Below are 20,906 nucleotides of genomic sequence, written 5' to 3'. Positions count from 1 at the left end.
ACAGGGGAGTTGCTTTGCAGGCAATGAAGCAGGTCTGCAAATGTCTTTCCCCTTCTGTCTTCCCCTCCTCTCTCAAATCCTCTCTCCCATCCAGCAACAACAGCAGCAGCAACAACATTGGAAAAAAGCCTCCAGGAGTAGTGGATTCATAGTGCAGGCACCAAGCCCCAGCAGTAACCCTAGAAGCAAAAAAAAAAAAAAAACTGAATTTTTTTACACAAATATTGGAACATAAAAACTACAGTCTGGGAGATTGTGCAGTGGGTAAAGTACTGGACTATCAGGAGCTGCCATACTCATTCCCTGGCATCGCATGTGCCAGAATTCTGGTTCTCTTTTTCTAGTTCTCTCTCATTAATAAAGGAAAGGAAAACTAGTGACACCAAAGATGAATAGCTGCCAGCCTCCTGGCATTTGCAGGATGCATTTACAGTTTCATTGCAGTTCTCACCCTCCCTTTTGTGTACACCTGGCCTTCACTGCCCACTTCCATGACTGACCTAGTTCCTCTCCATACTTTGGGGATTGAACCTAAGTAGCACATGACAAAGCACGAGACACCCACCCAGGTGAAGTTTGTTGGCAGTCAAATACTTTCATTTGTGTAATATGATATATTGGGCAAGTTACTTCTCTGCAGGATGAGGGTGGAGTAGGGGGACGGCGATGGAAAGAAAATACTAGGGTTATTATAAGAACAAAATGAGATGGTGAATGAAAAATACATCCCCTAGTCTCTGGAGCATTGGTCAGTTCTCAGTAAATGACAGCTGAAATAATGCTCTGTTACCCTTTAACATTAGTTGTTTCCAGTCTCTGGGAAGCCAAGCTCCTCAGTGCATTGCTTTTTCTTCCATCCAACCATTGCCTCAAGTTATTACTAGCATGAAGAATGAGCTACCTGGATCAATAACTTTTTACCTATCCTGCAGGAATACTTGGGAAGTTTCTCAGCCTCAAGTGGACTTGGTTCCCCAGAAAACGCGCCCTTGGCGACCGGCAGGGGGCGCCGCGGCTGCCCAGGCCCCGCCGGATGCTAATCAGCCGGGCGGCCCCGCCCCCTGCCGGAAGTGGCTGCGGCGGGAGGCGGGGTCTGCGAGCCGGGCGGGTTACTGTGCTGGAGCCATGGCGGCCTCTAAGGCGGCGGCGGCGGGGCCAGCGGCCCTGGCCTCGGGCGCCGCGGTCATCCCAGAGGCCGCGAGAGGTGCCGCCGCCGCCGCCGCCGCCGCCACCGATTCGGACCCGTGGGGTCCCCCGGGACGACTAGGGGGCAGCCGGCCGCGACCTTCCCCCGCTAGGAAGCAGCAGCAACCCACGGGTCCGGCGCCGGCGGCCCGGGAGCTCATCCAGCCGTCGGTGAGCGAGCTGTCCCGGGCGGTGCGGACCAACATCCTGTGCACCGTGCGCGGCTGCGGCAAGATCCTGCCCAACAGCCCCGCGCTCAACATGCACCTGGTCAAGAGTCACCGCCTGCAGGTGAGTCTGCCGGGCGCCCCGGACGACCGGCGGGCGGGGGTCGCGGGGTCGGGCCGGCCTGCGACCGCGGGGCTCCCGAGCACTGACCGCGCGCCCAGCGGAAGGGAAGGCGGGGGTGTCCTGGCCGCGGAAAGTGGGTGCTGCTCGGCCGGAGCCAAGCACCGTGTCACCCGCCGGTCACCCGGCGACGGGCTTCGACTACAGGGCTCCCTGGCCGCGGGCCTCCCGGCTCAGGCGTCTCCACCTCGACCCGTCGCCTTGGTTCTCGCGGCAGCCCAGGAACGTGCGCGCCCGCCTGGCTCTGCGGCCGAGAGACGCGGGGTTACGCAGCCTGAACGCCGCCGCTGTCTCTGGCTCTGGAACCGGCTGCCTTCCAGCAGACACCCACAGAACCGCCCTCGGGTGGGTCCGGCGGGCTGCTGCGGGGGCTGTGCGGATGTCTGACGCCCTGGCTCTGCTAGCAGCGACTTTCCAAGAGCGTAAATGAGCTTGGCTCAGCGGGGAGACCTGAGGGAAATGCGCTCCTCCCGTGAGCCGTCTTTAAGCAGGAGCACAACAAGGGAGAATAAACAAGGCAGCAGTTTGTTGCTTAGGGTGTCACGAGCATCCCATCTACTTTTAAGTATATGTCTCTGGAAAGCGTATTAAAAATCCAGATGGCCAGCCCCACCCACAAACCTGTGAAATCATAGTTTCTCAGTCATTGCCATAGGAACTTTTCCTTCCACCACTCCTTAGAGCCTTGTGTGCCAACTGGGACATAACTCCAAAGCGTGTCGCTGAAAGCGGCTTTATGAGTAAGTTGCTTTGATGGTCTGAATTGATTGAGTAGTAAGTTTAAAGTATATTGCATACTCGGTCCATTAGGTAAATCCTGAATCAAAGCATCGTTAGATTTATCTTCTCCCCTCTTTTAGATGTACTAGTTAAGAAAGAAACTAAGAAGGGGCCGGGTGGTAGCACAGTGGATTCAGCGCACATGGCACGAAGCGCAAAGACCGACCTAAAGATCTGGGTTCGAGCCCCTGGCTCCCCACCTGCAGGGGGGTGAAGCAGGTCTGCAGGTGTCTGTCTTTCTCTCTCCCTCTGTCTTCCTCTCCTCTCTCTCTACTTCTCTCTGTCCTATCCAACAACAGCAGCAGTTAACAACAAGAGCAACAGAAATGGGAAAAAATGGCCTTCAGGAGCGGTGGATTCATAGTGCAGGCACAGAGCCCCAGAGATAAACCTGGAGACAAAAAAAAAGAAACAGACAAGACCATCACTCTTTTTATGTTCTGTCATCTCCTGGGCAGTATCAGGCTTCTGAGGAAAATTCACTAGTATAGTTTGAGGTGGTGATCTCTGCTAGGGCAGATGGGCCCATGAAGATTGAGCCTTTTTTTTTCTTTCTTTTTTCTTTTGTATTTATTTAGTGTCACCTCCAGGGTTTCACTGTTCCAGGTTGACTTTTCATATAGTGACAGAGAGGGGAAAGAAACCACAGTACCAAAGCTGGAGGCCATGCTGTAACCTGCGTCACGCACATGAAGGAAGTTTTCAGTAATATTCTTTAGAAAATTAGCTCAGTTAGGAGCTGTGGTGAGGATACTCCCACAGGTGGGGTTGCAATTTTCCTCAAAATAGTTTTTACACCCTTTTATGGGGACGGGGTGATAAGGTTTACAGCCGACAGTAAAATACAATAGTTCATTAGTTTTGGGGTTTTTATTAAGACACAAATGCAGTAATTTGTGAGAATCATCTTAAATTACTCTTAATTTAGTAATTAACATTAGTAAATGTTAATTAAACCCTTCCTTGTCTTAACTATAGTTTTTTTTTTAAATATTTATTTATTCCCTTCTGTTGTCCTTCTTGTTTTTTATTGTTGTGGTTATTATTGATGTTGTTGTTGTTGAATAGGACAGATAGAAATGGAGAGAGGAGGGGAAGACAGAGAGGGGGAGAGAAAGATAGACACCTGCAGACCTGCTTCACCACCTGTGAAGCGACTGCCCTGCAGGTGGGGAGCCGGGGGCTCGAACCGGGATCCTTATGCTGGTCCTTGTGCTTTGCGCCACCTGCGCTTAACCCACTGCACTGCCGCGTGACTCCCTTAACCATAGTTTTAACTTGAGTGGATAAACTGTTATTTCTGTAGGAATTCTCCAACCTAATCCTTTGACTCTCTCTCTTTAGGTCATACAGAATGGTCATCACCCATCTTCATTATTACCTTCTCACTAATAGGCTGTAAAGGCAGATATTACATCTGTACACAAATAAATAAACCTTCCCATTTAACCCAGACTCTCCGTGCTGTTGGCAAGCACTTAAATTTTATTTTTATTTACTTTTATGAGAGAGGCCGTAGCACCAATCAGCTTTGGCATATGTGTTGACAGGGATCATACTTTGATATCTGAATCTTTTAAAACAATATATTTAAAGGAAATACAAATCCTTTAGCATTTCAGAGTATCAGTATACTCCCTCATAGCCTGTGACGTGATTCATCTATTTTAGGATGAGGATATAGCATACTAGTTACACAAAAGGACTTTTATGCCAGAGGCTCTAGGTCTCAGGTTGAGTCTCCAGCACCATCATAAGTCAGAACTAGCAATGCTCTTATCTCCCCCTCCCCCTGCACACACACACCCCCTACCTCACTCATTAAAATATTTTTAAATATTTATTTTTTAATACTTATTCCCCTTTGTTGCCCTAGTTTTATTGTTGTAGTTATTGTTGTTGTTGTCGTCATCATTGTTGGATAGGACAGAGAGAAATGGAAAGAAATGGGGAAGACAGGGAGAGAAAGATAGACGCCTGCAGACCTGCTTCACCAGTTGTGAAGCAACTCCCCTGCAGGTGGGAAGCCAGGGGCTCAAACCGGGATCCTTTCGCAGGTCCTTGTGCTTTGTGCCACCTGCGCTTAACCCACTCTGCTACCGCCCGACTCCCTAGATATTTATTTTATTTATGCAAGAGAGAGAGGAGAGGAGGGTGAGAGAGAATCAGAACATTATTCTGGTACAAGCAATGTTTGGGATCAAATTCACAACCTCAAGCTTGAGGGTCCAGTACTTAATCTATGTACCACCTACTGGACCACCAAGGGTACCTGTTTTAATAGGAAGTGAAGGAAACTTCACCCTTAATCATAGCTGTCTTTTATTTCAAAGAGAATCATTTTCCTACATACTCTTTCTAATCATGGTACCCTGTAGTTTCTGAGCATCTACAAAAAGAGTCCTTTTAACAGCAGTCACCAAAGTGGTGATGCTGAGTTTCTGGTTCTTAAATTCAAACCTTATATTTAATACTTGATTTTTCTCAAACTATTGGAAGGAAGAGGTCTGGGAACAAGGACCGAGTAGATTTTTCCTGTGATTTTTAAAAGCAGTCTATATTTGGACTTAGAGACTCTGCTACCCATCAAACGTATCTGCTTGGCAGATTTAGCACAGCACCAAACCCCGTGCCATTGAAAATCCACATATAACTTCCAAATCCCCAAAAAAACTTTACTAGCCTGCATTGACTCAGATTCAGTTGACACAAATTCTCTTATAGTAGTATGTACTATATTCTTATAGTAAAATAAGAGGGGGAAAATGTTAAGAAAATCATAAGAGGCACCTGGGGAAATAGTTCAGCTGATTTAACATCAGTCTCTCCTGCCAGATTCTTGGTTTGATCCCTGGCATTACATGTACCAGAGTGGTGCTCTGGCTTCTCCCTCCATCTGTCTTCCTCATGTGAAACTCTCTCCCTCATTTGTAATAAATATAAATACATCTTTTCTGAAACAAAACCAAAAGAAGAATGCATGTATAGTGCTATTCTGTGTTTATTTTTCTTATATTTGATATGACAGAGAGAAATTGAAAGGGGAGGGAGAGATACAGAAGGAGAGCAAGAGTCACAGACACCTGCAATACTGCTCTACCATTCATGAAGCTTTCCTCTTGCAGATGGGGAGCAGGGTCTCACCCTGGGTCCTTATGTATAATAAGTAATGTGTGTACTCAACCAGGTGTGCCATCACCCAGCCCCCTGCTCCTCTATATCAGTACCATTAGTTTACATTGTCTGTTATAGGAAAATGCACATATAGTTAGACCTGGCATAGTTCAAACCAATGTTCCAGGATCAGTTTTACTCAATGAAACTTTCTTGTTATTCTCCTGATTATAGTTACTCTATTATTTTTATTATGTTTACATTTTCTAGATTATGATCATCTTTATTTTGGTATCCCTTAGTTGCTGAATATTTTTTTTAAATATTTCATTATTTGTTTGAAAGGAGAGAACATGAGCATCACTCTAGCACATAGTGCTGGGGCTTAAATTCAGGATCTTATACTTGAGTCCAGTGCTTTGCCTGTTGCACCACCTCCCAGACCAGGGCTTTGGGTTGTTTGCTTGTTTTACCAGAGCACTGCTTGGCTTTGTCATAGGTTTGTGTGGGGCCCTGTACTGGGGACTTTGAAGCCACAGGCATGAAAGTCTTTTTGCATAAACACTATGCTGTCTCCCTTGACCTGAATCATTACTTCATTGATTTTTTTTTTTTTTTTTGCCTCCAGGGTTATCTTTGCGGCTAGGTGGGAATCTACTGCTCCTAGAGGCCATTTTTCCCATTTTGTTGCCCTTGTTGTTGCACTTGTTGTAGTTGTTACTGTTGTCATAGCTGCTGCTGTTGTTGTTGGACAGGATAGAGAGAAATGAAGAGAGGAGGAGAGAAAGACACCTGCAGACTTGCTTCACCGCTTGCGAAGCAACCCCCTGCAGGCAGGGAGCTGAGGGCTCGAACTGGGATCCTTAGGCCGGTCCTTGCGCTTTGTGCCACGGGTGCTTAACCCACTGCGCTACCGCCCAGCTCCCTGATTATTCTTTATAACACTTAACCCCCAGCCAAATTGTTTTATCTCTCTCTCTCTCTCTCTCTCTCTCTCTCTCTCCCTCTCCCTCTCCCTCTCCCTCTCCCTCTCTCCCTCCCTCCCTCCCTCTCTCTCCCTCCCTCTCTCTCTAAGAGACCACAGCACCAAGCTTCCTCACTGTAGTGGAGGCCTGGCTTGAACCTGGGTTGTACACATGGCAAAACCAAGTGAGCTATTTATTTCACCAACTTTTTTTTCCTTTTCGTCACCAAGGTTATCACTGAGGCTGGGTGTCTGCACAAGGGCTTCATTATTTTCAGCAGTACCCCCGCCCCCCAATTTTAATTGATAGAGTAAAACAGAGACAGAAACCTGCAGTGCTGCTCCACCACTCATGAAGCTTACTCGCTTACAGGTGAGGACTGGAGGTTCCAGTCCTCCTGAATAATGACAATGTGTGCTTACCAGGTCTGGCACCAACCAGCCTCCAAATAGTTCTTTCTTAATCTAAATGATTTGCAATCCCTTCTGAAGATGATAAGTAAGAATGGGGATTGAATTCTAAAGTGAGAAGGGCCTCTGCTTTTGGTCTAATGTGGATTGTTTGCTTGTTTATTGTCACCAGCATTACCATTATGGATCAGTATCTGCACAGTGAATTCACTGCTCCTTGCAGCCACCCCACACACACACATTTTATTTTATAGGACAAGGAGAAATTGAGGGGCCCAGGCAGTGGCGCACCCAGCTAAGCAAACGTGCACAAGGACCCAGTTTCCAGCCCCTACTCCCCGCCGCAGGGGAATACTTCATGAGTGTGAAGCAGATCTACAGGTGTCTTTCTCCCACTCTATCTTCCTTCCATCTCAATTTCTCTCCATCCTGTCAAGAAAAAAAAAAAAGCCACAGAGAGCAGTAGATTTGTAGTGTTGACACCAAGCCTCAGCAATAACCCTGGTGGCAAAAAAAAGTTATGTCTTTTAGAGAGAGAGAGATTGAGTGTGATTAATCAGCCCCTTGATGTGCATTAAGATAAATTTGTTCTCCAAGTATATACATTAGGTCCACCTTGCCTTTAGGGGGATCCATGAAGAAATGAAGGCTGGGATTAGGAAATAGACAGTAATAGTTGGGGCTTATGGGCATTTCTTGATTGTTAGAGATTCTTTCATTCCTTGTGTTTGGAAGTAGTGAACAGGAACAGGGCTCTTAAAATACTCCCCCCCCCCCTTTTCACCAGAACACTGTTCAGCTCTAGCTTGTGATGGGGTGGGGGACTGAACCTGGACTTTGGAGCCCCAGGCATGAGAGTCTCTGCATAAACATTATACTATCTACCCCTGCTCCTCTTTAAAAAACAAAAAAAAACTTCTTATCCAGCAACATCTACATATTTAAAGTATGGCTTAGAACGTTTTTTGATTATGTTTAATCCATGGGTTTGCTTTTAATGATTAACCAGGAAGTTATTATAAAAAAGTTTTCAGGTTGTTTTTAGACCATGTTGTACAAAGACTTCTAATTTTAAATGTGTACAGTAAAACGACTAGTTTTCTTCTTGAGTATTTTCTTTGAATACAAAAGGTGATAAAATAGCTATATTAATATATATATATACATACATATACATACATATATATACATATATATATATACTTTTTTTTTCCTCTCCTCACCAAGACTTCACTGCTCTGGGCTGACCTTGTCAAAGACAGAGTGGGAAAGGCTCCACAGCACTGAAGCTTCCCCCGGTTTAATAGGGACTGGGTTCAAACCTGGTTAGCATACATGGCAAAGCAAGAAACTCTCCTAAGTCAGCTATCTTCCCAGCCTGCTATATTGCTCCCCGACACACACACACACACACACTTTTTATAATCCTATTTACTTTCTCTCCTTCAGTTATATCCCTCCGCTTTTCTCTTCATGTTTTCCATCTGCTCCATACAGTCTTCTTAAAAATATTAATGTGGGGGGTCGGGCGGTGGCGCAGTGGGTTAAGTGCATGTGGCGCAAAGCGCAGGGACCGGTGTAAGGATCCCGGTTGGAGCCCCCGGCTCCCCACCTGCAGGGGAGTCACGTCACAGGCAGTGAAGCAGGTCTGCAGGTGTCTATCTTTCTCTCCCCCTCTCTCTGTCTTCCCCTCCTCTCTCCATTTCTCTCTGTCCTATCCAACAACGAATTGCGTCAACAATGGCAATAATAACCGCAGCGAGGCTGCAACAAAAAGGGGGAAAAATGGCCTCCAGGAGCGGTGGATTCATGGTGCAGGCACCGAGCCCAGCAATAACCCTGGAGGAGAAAAAAAAAAAAATTAATGTATTTAATGAGAGAGAACCAGAACATCACTACAGGATATGTAATACCCAGGATGGAACCCAGGATTCATTCCTGCAAACCTGTGTTCTGACACTGTGCCACCTCCCTGCCCACTCAAATACATTTACATAAAATGTTCTGTGAACATTTAAATTGTTAGGGGCCAGGCGGTGGTGCACCTAGTTAAGCGCTCACATTACAGTGCACAAGTACCCAGGTTCAAGCCCCTGGTCCCCATCTGCAAGGGGAAAGCTTCACGGTTGATGAAGCAGGACTACAGGTGTCTCTCTGTCTCTCTTCATCTCCCCCCTCAATTTCTCTCTGTCTCTATCCAATAATAAATAAATAAATAAAAACATTGTTTTTCCACTAATACTTGGGGGGGGGGGGTTGGTGCCTATGCTATTCTACTGCTCTCAGTAGATTCTTATTTCCTCACCTTTTTTTCCAGATAGAGGGTGTGAGACAAAGGAAAAAAGAAAAGAAGATAATACTATAAGCACTGCTCCACTGCTCTTGAAACTTCCATTTTTTAAAAATTACATTTTATTATTTTTTAATATTTGTATTTATTTTTTATTGGATAGAGACAGAAAAATTGAGAGGAGTGGAGGAGCTAGAGAGGGAGCGAGGCAGAGAGACACTGGCAGCCCTGATTTACCACTTATAAAGCTTTCTCCCTGCAGATTTGAGCCCAGGGGCTTGAACCTGGATCCTTGCACACTTTAATGTGAGCACTTAACCAGGTGCGCCACCACCTGGCCCCCTTGAAGTTTCCTCTTTGCATAGTGTTGCCATGTGATAGTATAGGGCTCTAACTCAGGTAAAGTACATAGTAAAGTGTGCACTTAACTGAGTGAACAATCTCCCAGCCCCCTGTTTAAAAAAAAAAGTGTACTTAATTCAAAATGTTTTGTAAGCATGTGCCCAAGAAAATACAAACCATGAAATAATCTTGTGTGCATCTTTTCCCAGTTTTTAGTTATGTACATACTGAAGATGAAGATAAAAAGGCTGGTAGATTTTGGTTTTGAATATATAGAGGGCTTCAGAATCAATCACTTTCTCACTGCCAATTCATGTTTCATTGTTCCACCATTTCTTTTATTTATTTATTTATTTATTTAAATAAATTTTATTTATTTTCCCTTTTGTTGCCCTTGTTGTCTTTTTATTGTTGTTGTAGTTGTTGTTATTGATGTCGTTGTTGCTGGATAGGACAGAGAGAAATGGAGAGAGGAGGGGAAGACAGGGGAAGAAAGATAGACAGCTGCAGACCTGCTTCACCACCTGTGAAGGGACTCCCTTGTTCTGATCTCAGTCAGCCTATCCTTTAAACTTGTCACCTCAGGACAACAATGGGAAGAAGTCCCAGGAAAGGTGAGGGGGAAGGCTCAGGAGTTGACCTCAGAAAACAGGAAAATGTACAGTGTCAGATTGTTGCCTATGCTTATAGTAATAACAAGGATTTTGCTCTAATTGGGAGGTTAATGGTTTCCAGTAGTTTCTCATCTTACCATGATAACTGTCTGCAAAACATCCCCACCTCAAATCCTTTTCCATGGTTATGCACCAGGACCTCAAAGCCCCCCTTCCCCCAACAAGGATTTTTTTTCCTTACTAATACCCAGTTCAACTGTATTTAGTGTCTCATTTTGTTACGTGATACAGTTTTTTACTTACATGACCACTTGAGGATATTCAGTATAATGCCACAAGTATTTTTCAATATGTTATTTTACTTTATTTTAATGAAAGGGCGGAAAAAAACAGGATATAGAGAGGAGGACACAGACCAGAACTCTGGCTTATGGTAGTGCAGAAGATTGAACCTGGAACCTCGGAGCCTCAGGGATAATAAGCTGTTGCATAAGCGCAAGGACTGGCATAAGGATCCTGGTTCGAGCCCCCAGCTCCCCACCTGCTGGGGAGTTGCTTCATAAGCGGTGAAGCCGGTCTGCAGATGTCTATCTTTTTCTCCCCCTCTGTCTTCCCCTCCTCTTCCATTTCTCTTTGTTCTATCCAACAACAACAATAATAACTACAACAATAAAACAACAAGGGCAACAAAAGGGAATAAATATTTAAAAATAATAATAATAAGCTGTTGCATAACCATCAAGTATGCATCTCCCCAGTTCAATGCCACAAGTTTTTATTGAACATTTACTCCATTCAAAACATTTGTGAATGCAACAGAAGATACAGATATATTCTTATCCTTAAGATGATTTGGAACATTCAAACAGTTCCATTATACATAAGGGAATTTGAATACTCCAGGCTAGAGAAATTGGGAATTAAGTAGGGCACTGTTTAAAAGGTTTGAATGAAGATCCAGCCAAACAGCTCCCGTGGATAGTGTACCTGCTTTGCCATGCTCATGACCCAGGTTCAAACCCAGCCTCCACCACATCAGAGGAAGCTTTGGTACTGTGTTATTTTTCCTTCTCTCTCTGAAAAGTTGGTTATGGATCAGTGAAGCTCCAATGATAATTTTTTAAAAAGTGAAAACAATTGTCTTTAAGAAAGAAGATATTTGAGTGAAGCTATATATTACAAAGATTAATTTGATAAAATGTTAATGAAGGCCTAGAAATTTGTTAAGAGGTTAATAACAATGTTCAGAGAAACAGGAGTGCTTGAGCTAATGATGGTGAAGCAATGTTGAGGTAGAAGGTGATAGAAGAAATTTAAAAAGAGAAATGCAGCCCAGGAGGTGGATCAGTGGCTGAAGCATTAAACCTAAAAGAACAAGTTCCTGAGTTCAGTGCTTAGCTTTGCATATACCAGAGTGATGCTCTGGTTCTCTTTTCTTTCTGTCTCTCAACAATAGATAAGCAGTTTTTTGTTTTTTGTTTTTTTTATGAGAGAAGTGAATAGTTGCCATCTTGGAAGCAACCAAGATGTTCTTCAGCAGATGAATGGATAATTGTTGTACATAACAAAAAACAGAATATTACTCAACACAAACTGTAAAGCAATGAAAGACAAAGAGTATTTAGAGACATGTTACCAAATGGAAGAGATAAATCTGACACAGTTACATTCTATGTGATTCCAACTGTATGACATACTGGAAAAGATTAAAAAAAAAAAAGTGTCAAGAATAGGTGGCACACAAGGAATTTTTATGGCAGAGAAAGACTGTATAGTGTTGTAATGATGGATGTATGTCATTATACATTTTCCAAAACCCCCAGAATATATAAAACCAAGAGTGAACTCTAATACAGACTATGGGGTTTAGGTGATGATGCTGCATCAGTGTAGATTCATCAATTCTAACAAGTGTACTATTCTGTTAGAGGATGTTTTAGTGGAAGATGTTTGAGGATGGTGATGTGGGAACACTCTAACTTTCACTCAGTTTTGCTGTGAATCTACAACTTCTCTTTTAACAAATAGTCTTATTGTGGTCTGGGGGTGGCACAGTGAATAAAGAATTGGACTCTTAGGACATAAGAGGTCTTGAGTTCAACTCCCAGCATTGAATGTGCCAGATTGAAGCTCTAGTTCTCTTTTTCTCTCTTTCTCACTAATAAATAAATGTATATGTATAAATATATATGCACTATTACTTTAAAAAACTGAAGTGTTGTACGGGTATATAAGATTAACACACTATAAAAAGTGTCCATTTTCAGTGAATAAATCATTTTTAGTAGATTTACTTAGTTGTGTAATTATTACCACAATCCAGTTACATTTTTTTTTTTTTAAGATTTTATTTATTTATGAGAAAGATAGGAGGAGAGAGAAAGAACCAGATATCACTCTGGCACATGTGCTGCCGGGGCTCGAACTTGGGACCTCATGCTTCAGAGTGCAAAGCTTAATCACTGCACCACCTCCCGGACCACGCAGTTACATTTTCATCACCCACCAAAAAGTTACTGTGTTCCTCTTTAGTCAATGCTCATTTCTATTTCCAGCCTATTCTGTTTTTCTTTTGCAGGACGGCATAGTAAATCCAACAATAAGAAAAGATTTGACAGCAGTTCCGAAATTCTACTGTTGTCCAATTGAAGGATGCCCTAGAGGCCCTGACAGACCATTTTCTCAGTTTTCTCTCGTAAAACAGGTATTTACTTGTCTTTAGTGTAGTACTTTGGATGAAATAAAGGTGATAGAAACTCAATGTGCATTGATTAGTTACCAGTTATACCTAAAGAACTGAGGAGAAAGCAGCTTGTGGGCAGGGGCAGAAACACAAAGTTTAAGTTTAAGCAACAGACCTGAGGCACCAGAGGTCCCAGGTTCAGCAATATAAGCCAGAGATGAGCAGAGTTATGGTCAAAAAAAAAAAGAAGGGAGCCGGGCAGTAGCGCAGCGGGTTAAGTGCAGGCGGCGCAAAGCACAAGGACCAGCGTAAGGATCCCGATTCGAGCCCCCAGCTCCCCACCTATAGGGGAGTCGCTTCACAGGTAGTGAAGCAGGTCTGCAAGTGTCTTTCTCCCTCTCTGTCTTCCCCTCCTCTCTCCATTTCTCTCTGTCCTATCCAACAATGATGACATCAACAACAATAACTACAACAACAATAAACGCAAGGGCAACAAAAAAGAAATAAATATTTAAAAACCAAAAAAAAAATTAAATAAAAAAAAAAGAACAAGGAGAAAACTGTTTGTGAGGAAAATCACCCAAGAGTCTCCTAGCTGGGAAAAGTAAGTAGAATATAATGCAAGTGAAAGAGGTTTGTTCTGGAGAAAAGATGACCAACATGGAATTTGGAAAGGAAGAGAAGACCCTTTCAGCAAAGAATGAGAAAACGTGTGTAAATTTGTACACCTCCAGGTGAAGACAGCAAATGTACAAAGAAAATTTTCTCCATGAAGAATAACAAGTATTGGAAAAGAATTCCTGAAGCAGCTATCTTAAGAGGAAGGTGGGGCCCGGGCTACTGGAAAGGAGGTGGTTCAGGACAGAAAAAGATGGGCAATTCATTGACAGTTGCTAGAAGACATCCTTAGTAAAGCAGAGCTAGAACTTTTCCTGCCTGCAGCACCCATTTGTAGATCAAAACCTGATGCTCAGTATTGGGTGTTATTTCCAAACCAGTCTTTTTACTAAGCACCTTGATATAAGTCAAACGGCTCACTTTTTAAAAACCAAGATAGTGAGAGACACTATAGCACTGTTTCACCTCTTGTTAAGCTTTCCTTTTACATGTTGCTCCTATAGGTGGCATGGACTTGAATCCTCCTCATCTCTCATGTATTATAATGTGTGTGCTCTACCAAGTGAACTGTCTCCTGACATCCCCAGTTTTAATTTTTTTTGACTTCCAGAGCTATTGCTGGGGCTTGGTACCTGCACTACGAATCCACTGTTTCTGGCGGCCATTTTTCCATTTTTTTTGTTGTATAGGACAGAATTTGAGATATAGAGGGGGAGAGAAAGATAGACACCTGCAGACCTGCTTCACCATTTGGCCCCCCAGTTTTACTTTTCATAAAGCAAACATGATTGTGAGAATAGGTATAAAATGCAGTTGTTCTGCTTTTGAGTTATTTTGATTTGGACTGCTATACTTTATACACATAAAATCATTGTTAATTTAAGTTTATTGACATGTTTTGAGCAGTAACAGCTTCTCATTTGTGTCCCTTTTGTGTTCTTCCTAGCATTTTATGAAAATGCATGCTGAAAAGAAGCATAAATGTAGTAAGTGCAGCAATTCATATGGCACTGAATGGGACTTGAAACGACATGCAGAAGACTGTGGGAAGATCTTTCAGTGCACATGTGGCTGTCCCTATGCCAGCAGAACTGCTTTACAGTCTCATATTTACCGAACTGGCCATGAGATCCCTGCAGAACACAGGTAAAGGGGAAGACATGGTGATGCCAAAGTGACTGACTATGGGAAGAGCCATTAGTATAGGGAAAGGTGAGGGATACTGGAGAAAATGGGCTATATAAGAAACTTTAGGGAATGGCAAAGGATCCACACCTGATGTGACCCAATTGTTCTGTATTCTTTGTCATCCCATTTTGAATGTCTATCACTTTCCCATTTTGAAATTTCAACTTCTAACATTTTTAAAGTGATCTTAAATTGTTGAAGAATGAATTGAATCATCTAATTCATTTTAAAGGTCAAATTTATATCTGGTATAATAGTTTCCTTCTATAGAAATAGTGAAAGTTGTGGTCCACGAGGTGGCGCAGTGGATAAAGCATTGGACTCTCAAGCATGAGGTCCTGATTTCAGTCCCCCAGCAGCACATGTACCAGAGTGATGTCTGGTTCTTTCTCTCTCTCCTACCTTTCTAATAAATAAAATCTTTAAAAAAAAAAAAAATATATATATATATATGTAGTGAAAGTTGCATTATATAATGTTAGCTTCCATATACTTAAAGTCTAAGTTGAGTTCTAATACTAGAGGGTTTTTGTCTGTTTGTTTGTTTGTTTAAACATATGCTTCCCTATTTCCATGTTGTTAGAGCCAGTTCTTTAAGAGTTGCAAAAGAAGGAATTTCTCTTCCCTGGGTAGAATCTGACCTCTGCTATAGACGTTAGAAATAGCATCTGTAAGTGAAGAAGATAACACCAGGGTTTTGTTTTTGTTTTGTTATGTGGTTTAAAGTTTTTCTTTTTTGACTTTACCATTATTTTTAGGGATCCACCTAGTAAGAAAAGAAAGATGGAAAACTACCTACACAACGGGAAACTGTCCAGTAAGACCACTGAATCATTAAACAACCAACAAGCCCCCAGAGCAGACACTCAAAAACTAGAAACTTCAGAAATAAAGCTAGTCACATCTTTTGAAGACTCTTGCAGCTCTAATGCCAGAACACAGACTCTTACAACACCTCCAAGATACCCTCAGAAGTTGCTTCTCCCAAAGCCCAAGGTGGCCTTGGTTAAACTCCCTGTCATGCAGCTTTCTCCAGTGCCTGTCTTTGTGCCTACAGCTGACTCCTCAGGCCAGCCTGTGGTGTTGGGTGTAGATCATCAGGGCTCAGCCCCTGGTGCTGTGCACTTACTGCCCTTGTCCATAGGAACCCTCATTCTTGGCCTGAATTCAGAAACTTGTTCTCTTAAGGAAAGCCTCCCTCTCTCAAAAATTCTAACTCCTGTTGCTGTTGAGCCAATTAGCACAGGTATCCAAGTAAACTTGGGTAAAAGTTCATCTAATCCTTTACAAGAACTAGGGAACACATGTCAAAAGAACAGCATTTCTTCAATCAATATACAGACTGATCTGTCTTACGCTTCACAACACTTAATACCTTCGGCACAGTGGGCTAGCCCTGATTCCTCAGTATCATCTTGTTCACAAACAGATTTGACATTTGGTTCTCAAGTTTCCCTTCCCATTAGTGTTCATACTCAAACACTTTTACCCAGTTCTAAGGTAACTTCAACTATAGCTGCTCAGACAGATGCATTTATGGATGTTTGTTTCCAGTCAGGTGGAATCTCCAGAGAAACTCAAACAAGTGGAATACAAAGTCCCACAGATGATCGAGTACAGATGGACCAAGCTGTGATGTGTGGAGACATTTTTGAGACTGTTCATTCATCATACCATGTCTCTACAGACAATATTATAAGCAACAATTTAGTGGCAGATCCTGTAACTCATAATTTGTTACCTCAGAACCACCCGAAAACTTTAGGTCAAGATATTGAGAAGTCTGCACCAATCATAAACTTCAGTGCTCAAAGTAGTATACTTTCTTCACAGAATATGACAGATAATCAAACCCAAACCATAGATTTATTAAGTGATTTGGAAAACATCTTGTCAAGTAATTTGCCTAGCCAGACAATGGACAATCGTAGTCTCCTGTCTGATACAAATACTGGACCTGATACCCAGCTTCCATCTGGCCCAAATCAAAATCCCTCAATTGATTTTGATATAGAAGAATTCTTTTCAGCCTCCAATATCCAGACTCAAACTGAAGAAAGTGATCTGAGCACCATAACCACTGAGCCAGTCTTGGAATCCCTGGACATAGAGACCCAAACTGACTTCTTCCTTGCAGACTCCTCTGTCCAGTCTTACAGTTGTAGGGGAAATTCTAACTTCTTAGGCCTTGAAATGTTTGACACACAGACACAGACAGACTTGAACTTCTTTTTAGACAGTACCCCTCACCTGCCTCTGGGGAATATTCTAAAACACTCCAGCTTCTCCATGAGTACCGATTCATCTGACACAGAGACCCAAACTGAAGGAATTGCTGCTGCTAAAAACATACCTTCTCTTGAAAGCAAAGTTCAGTTGAACAGTACAGAAACACAGACCATGAATTCTGGCTTTGAAACCCTGGGAAGCTTGTTCTTCACCAGTAATGAAACTCAAACAGCAATGGACGACTTTCTCCTAGCTGATTTGGCCTGGAACACAATGGAATCTCAGTTCAGCTCTGTAGAAACTCAGACATGTGCAGAACTACACACAGTTTCCAGCTTCTAAAAGTGGAGCCCACTTGTGGGACGGCGTTTACAACTTCCTTCTGGACTTCAAAAAATGAGAATGAGAAAGAACAATTTTGACTGAATGTAGTTGATGATGCAGTTGCTTCAATTCATGGAGGTTCTTTGCCTTTTGTACTTGCAAACATCAGATTTGTGTATAAATGTGTGTATGATAAAGTGTAAAATGTTGGTCTAAAAATTATTGTTTTTGTGTTGCCTACTTTTGCCCTTTCACTGCTTCCATGTTAAAAAGGAAAAAATAAATACATCTTTCAAACACATCTAGACATTTAACTGAAGCCAAGCTTACCAGGTACTAGAGTACACATTTATCAGATCTTCAACATATTTTAGTCAAAATGTGACATGCTTCACTTAAAGTACACCTAAAGTATTGTTGACTGCTTGTTAGAAAGTCCTGTTTCCTGACAGTAACATTTAAAGAAATACACTATCAGATGTAAACTCTGTTGCCTAGATGGTTTGAGATTTATGCTGCCTGCAGCTTCATCTGCTCTGTCTCTTCTGACTTGAAAACAAAGGAAAAAGCTACAGCTGTCATTAGCATTTGAGATAATTTTCTTGTTATCAATATCATCCCTTCTCTACATGAACTATTTACTACTAATAGCAAGTATACAGTACTTTCCTCAACAAGAAATATGTTACTGCAAAGTTACTGCCTAATGAAAGAGCAGCAAAGACTTAAGTGTAAATACTGATCCTTCTAGTCTAAATAATAGTTGATGGCAGTCATGGCCATACTGGATGTGGAATCATTCCTGGTAGTTTTTACTGGAGAGTGAATACCCCTTGTACTTGGCTAGAACATGAGGTGCTCTCTCCAGAGTGGCACATGTACCATCAAAATTCTTAATGTTTTGTACTTCTAACAAGCTTGATAGGGCAAGAATACAACCTACAATTCAATGTGAATCCCACCCACCCACTCCACCCCTGACCTGTTACTGTGGCTTCACTGCACCATGCCAGTTTTTTTCAGATAGAACAAGGCAGAGAGAGTGGGAAAGATTCCGTGTTGCTAAAGCTTCCCCCAGTGAGGTGGAGGCTGGACTAGAATCTGGGTGGGGTGCATGATAACCAGATGCGTTCCCAAGTGAACTGTCTTGCCAGTCCAGTGATTCTATTTCTCAGTCACCTCACAACATCTTTTCTTTGAATAAAGGAAAGACGTTAATCTAGCAAGAATATGATTTGTGCCTTGAAGATAGAAATTATAAAATAGATCCACCTAAAGTATAGTAACTTGAATTTTGTTGTTTTATTTTTATTTAGAGAAGAGATGGGGCTCTGGGTAGTAGCACACCTGGGTAAGTGCACAAGGACCCAAGTCCAAGCCCCTACTTGCAGGGGGAAAGCTTCACAAGTGGAGCAGTGCTGCAGGTTTCTGTGTCTCCCTGTCAGTTTCTCTCGTTATCTCAAATAAAGTAAAAAAGATAGTTTCAAACAATCTTCAACTGTAAAAGACCCATTATTTCAGTAATCCAAAAAAAAAAAAAAAAATCCCTGTCCTGAAAGAAATATGGTCAAGCATGCTTCTGGAGTTTTCTGTATTTAGAAGATTCTGGATTTTTTTTTTTTCCCTCTGTTCAATTTTAAGGCAAGAATTGGTAAGCCTGTAAGTTGAGAAAAAAAAAATTCTCCTGTGACACACAAACTTGTTGCTAAAACCTAAGGAGAAGACTTATAATTCATTTAAGAAAATCATCAGTGTTGCTATTCCTACCCTCATAGAATTGTTGATAGTGCCTACATAACATACCCTAGATAGATGAACTCAACCTGGTAGATGACAGTTTATGTTGGTCTCAATTGCCTGTGAATATGGATTTCAAAGCAAACATAAAGCCTTAACTTAGAATTTCATTGTTTTAGAATGTCACTGCCTTAATGTGCAAGCATTTACTTAAGTTCTCTTAATAAAGGAGAAATGCATGTTTGTGTTTAGGGCTGTTTGTAAATATAAATGCAGCAATCTATGGCTTTTAAAAATACTGTTACTGTGATAATGTTTGTTAATCAAGATGATAATTACAGGAAAATGGAGCATGTAATAGTTCTTTATGTACAAGTAAAATCTTTTCCCAAAAAAAACCTTGGTTACCTGAATTGTTCTAAGATTTGTAAAACCTGAAATTTCAGTGATTAAGTCAGAGAATTCTACCTTTTGGGGGGGGGTGAATTTTAGAGCTCATAATGTGAGTTACTTTGTTGTCTTTCACAGACTCATCTCACTTGATTAAATTATTGTGCCTGCTTATTTTCATTATGGTTTTGTCTTTGTTCATGAAATAGACTAATAATTTACATAATAGAAAGTTAAGAGGGGGCCAGGTGTTGGTGCACCCGGTTTAGCACACATAGTACTAAACACAAGAACCTGTGCAAGGATAGGGTTCAGGCCCCAACTCCCCACCTGCAGGGGGGGACACTTCACAAGCGGTGAAGCAGATATGCAGGTGTACATCTCCCTCTCTGTATCCTCCTCAATTTCTCTGTCCTATTGATTAAAATGGGGAAAATGGTTGCCAGGAGTAGTGGATTCATAGTGCCAGCATCAAGCCCCTTCAATAACCCTGGAGGCAAAAGAAAGAAAGAAAAAGAATATTAAGGGGGCCAGGAGGTGGCCTACCAGGTTAAGTGCACATAGTACAAAGCACAAGGACTAGCACAAAGATCCCAGTTCTAGTCCCTGACTCCCCACCTGCAGTGGGGTTGAAGGGAACTCTTCACAAGTGATGAAGCTGGTCTGCAGGTGTATTTCTCCCTCTCTATCTTCCCCTCCCCTTTCAATTTCTGTCCTATTCAAAAAGTTGAAAAATGGCCACAGGAGCAGTGGATTTGTAGTGTAGGCACTGAACCCCAGAGATAACCCTGGAGGCAAAATAATCTTTTTTTAAAAAGTTAAGAGGTACATTACCAGAATATCCTTTTTAAATAAGTAAACATTTTTAAATATATTTATTTTTACATGAGAGAGAGGAACAGAGAATCAGCATCACCCTGGTACTGCCAGAGATCAAACTCAGGATCTCATAGTTGAGAGTGCAGTGCTTTGTCCATTTCACCTACTGGTTGACAAAAAATAATGTTCACTTTTTATGTAAAGATTTAATGTTACTAAACTAAAACTTTAGAATTTAGGTATTGGGAAATTTTGTTTACAGGAAAAAACTCCATGCATTCCTCAAATGTAACCATTTGATAATGCAGTACCTTATATTTGTAAACAGTGTAGTTCTGGCATGAAAGCTAGAATATGATTTTTTTTTTCTCAGTAATTTGTAGCAAAGTCAAATCTGTGTGTGTGTGAATCCCTTGGGATGAGGGGAAAAATAAAAGAGAAAATTGTAGACTTACCTGTAAAATGCTTAGTAAGATTTAATATTTCTTTTGATTAGGAGGGTATAGTTGTTAGTCTGTGAAACTGTCTAATGGTGGCAAATAACAGGCCTCAATTTTATGATTGTCTTAATTCCAGTTTTAAACCTATCTAATGGGGCCAGGAGATAACTCACTCAGATCACATACCTTACTGTGGGTGAATCTTTGAGCTTAAGTCCCAACACCACAAAGAACACCACAAATGGCATCCAAGAACTGCATGATGTCTTTCCTCTCCCATTCTGTCACTCTCTTTCAAAAAAAAAAAAAAAAAAAAAATGAAGAATAAAAATTTGGACCATTGAAGTTACTAAACAGTATCATGCATGCATGAGGCCCTGAATTCATTCTCCAGCATCACATTGGAAAACAAAAACTTAATACTGACTCC

General features: G+C 41.9%; 1 protein-coding gene across 2 annotated transcripts; it reads left to right on the top strand.

Moving 5' to 3' along the window:
- Nucleotides 1–1,073: 1,073 nt before the first annotated feature.
- Nucleotides 1,074–19,397, top strand: ATMIN (ATM interactor). 2 transcript variants are annotated; one of them, XM_007516624.3, is made up of 4 exons: nucleotides 1,074–1,476; nucleotides 12,627–12,752; nucleotides 14,296–14,495; nucleotides 15,296–19,397. In XM_007516624.3, exons 1-4 carry the CDS (start codon nucleotides 1,126–1,128, stop codon nucleotides 17,106–17,108), a joined length of 2,490 nt encoding a protein of 829 aa, XP_007516686.2. In that variant the 5' UTR covers nucleotides 1,074–1,125; the 3' UTR covers nucleotides 17,109–19,397. The 2 variants fall into 2 exon arrangements, with proteins under 2 accessions (XP_007516686.2, XP_060041101.1); XM_060185118.1 differs by lacking the exon at nucleotides 12,627–12,752.
- Nucleotides 19,398–20,906: the final 1,509 nt, after the last annotated feature.

The sequence above is a fragment of the Erinaceus europaeus genome, chromosome 2, assembly GCF_950295315.1.
Source record: "Erinaceus europaeus chromosome 2, mEriEur2.1, whole genome shotgun sequence".
In the NCBI taxonomy this organism is placed as follows: domain Eukaryota; kingdom Metazoa; phylum Chordata; class Mammalia; order Eulipotyphla; family Erinaceidae; genus Erinaceus; species Erinaceus europaeus.
Note: the sequence above shows the minus strand (reverse complement) of the source record. Positions and strands in the feature narration are given on the sequence as shown.

Coding starts and splice junctions, on each gene's coding strand:
- ATMIN (XM_007516624.3), top strand. CDS start 1,126: ATGGCGGCCTCTAAGGCGGCGGCGGCGGGGCCAGCGGCCCTGGCCTCG. Junction 1,477..12,626: donor TCAAGAGTCACCGCCTGCAG/GTGAGTCTGCCG, acceptor TTTCTTTTGCAG/GACGGCATAGTAAATCCAAC. Junction 14,496..15,295: donor GAGATCCCTGCAGAACACAG/GTAAAGGGGAAG, acceptor CATTATTTTTAG/GGATCCACCTAGTAAGAAAA.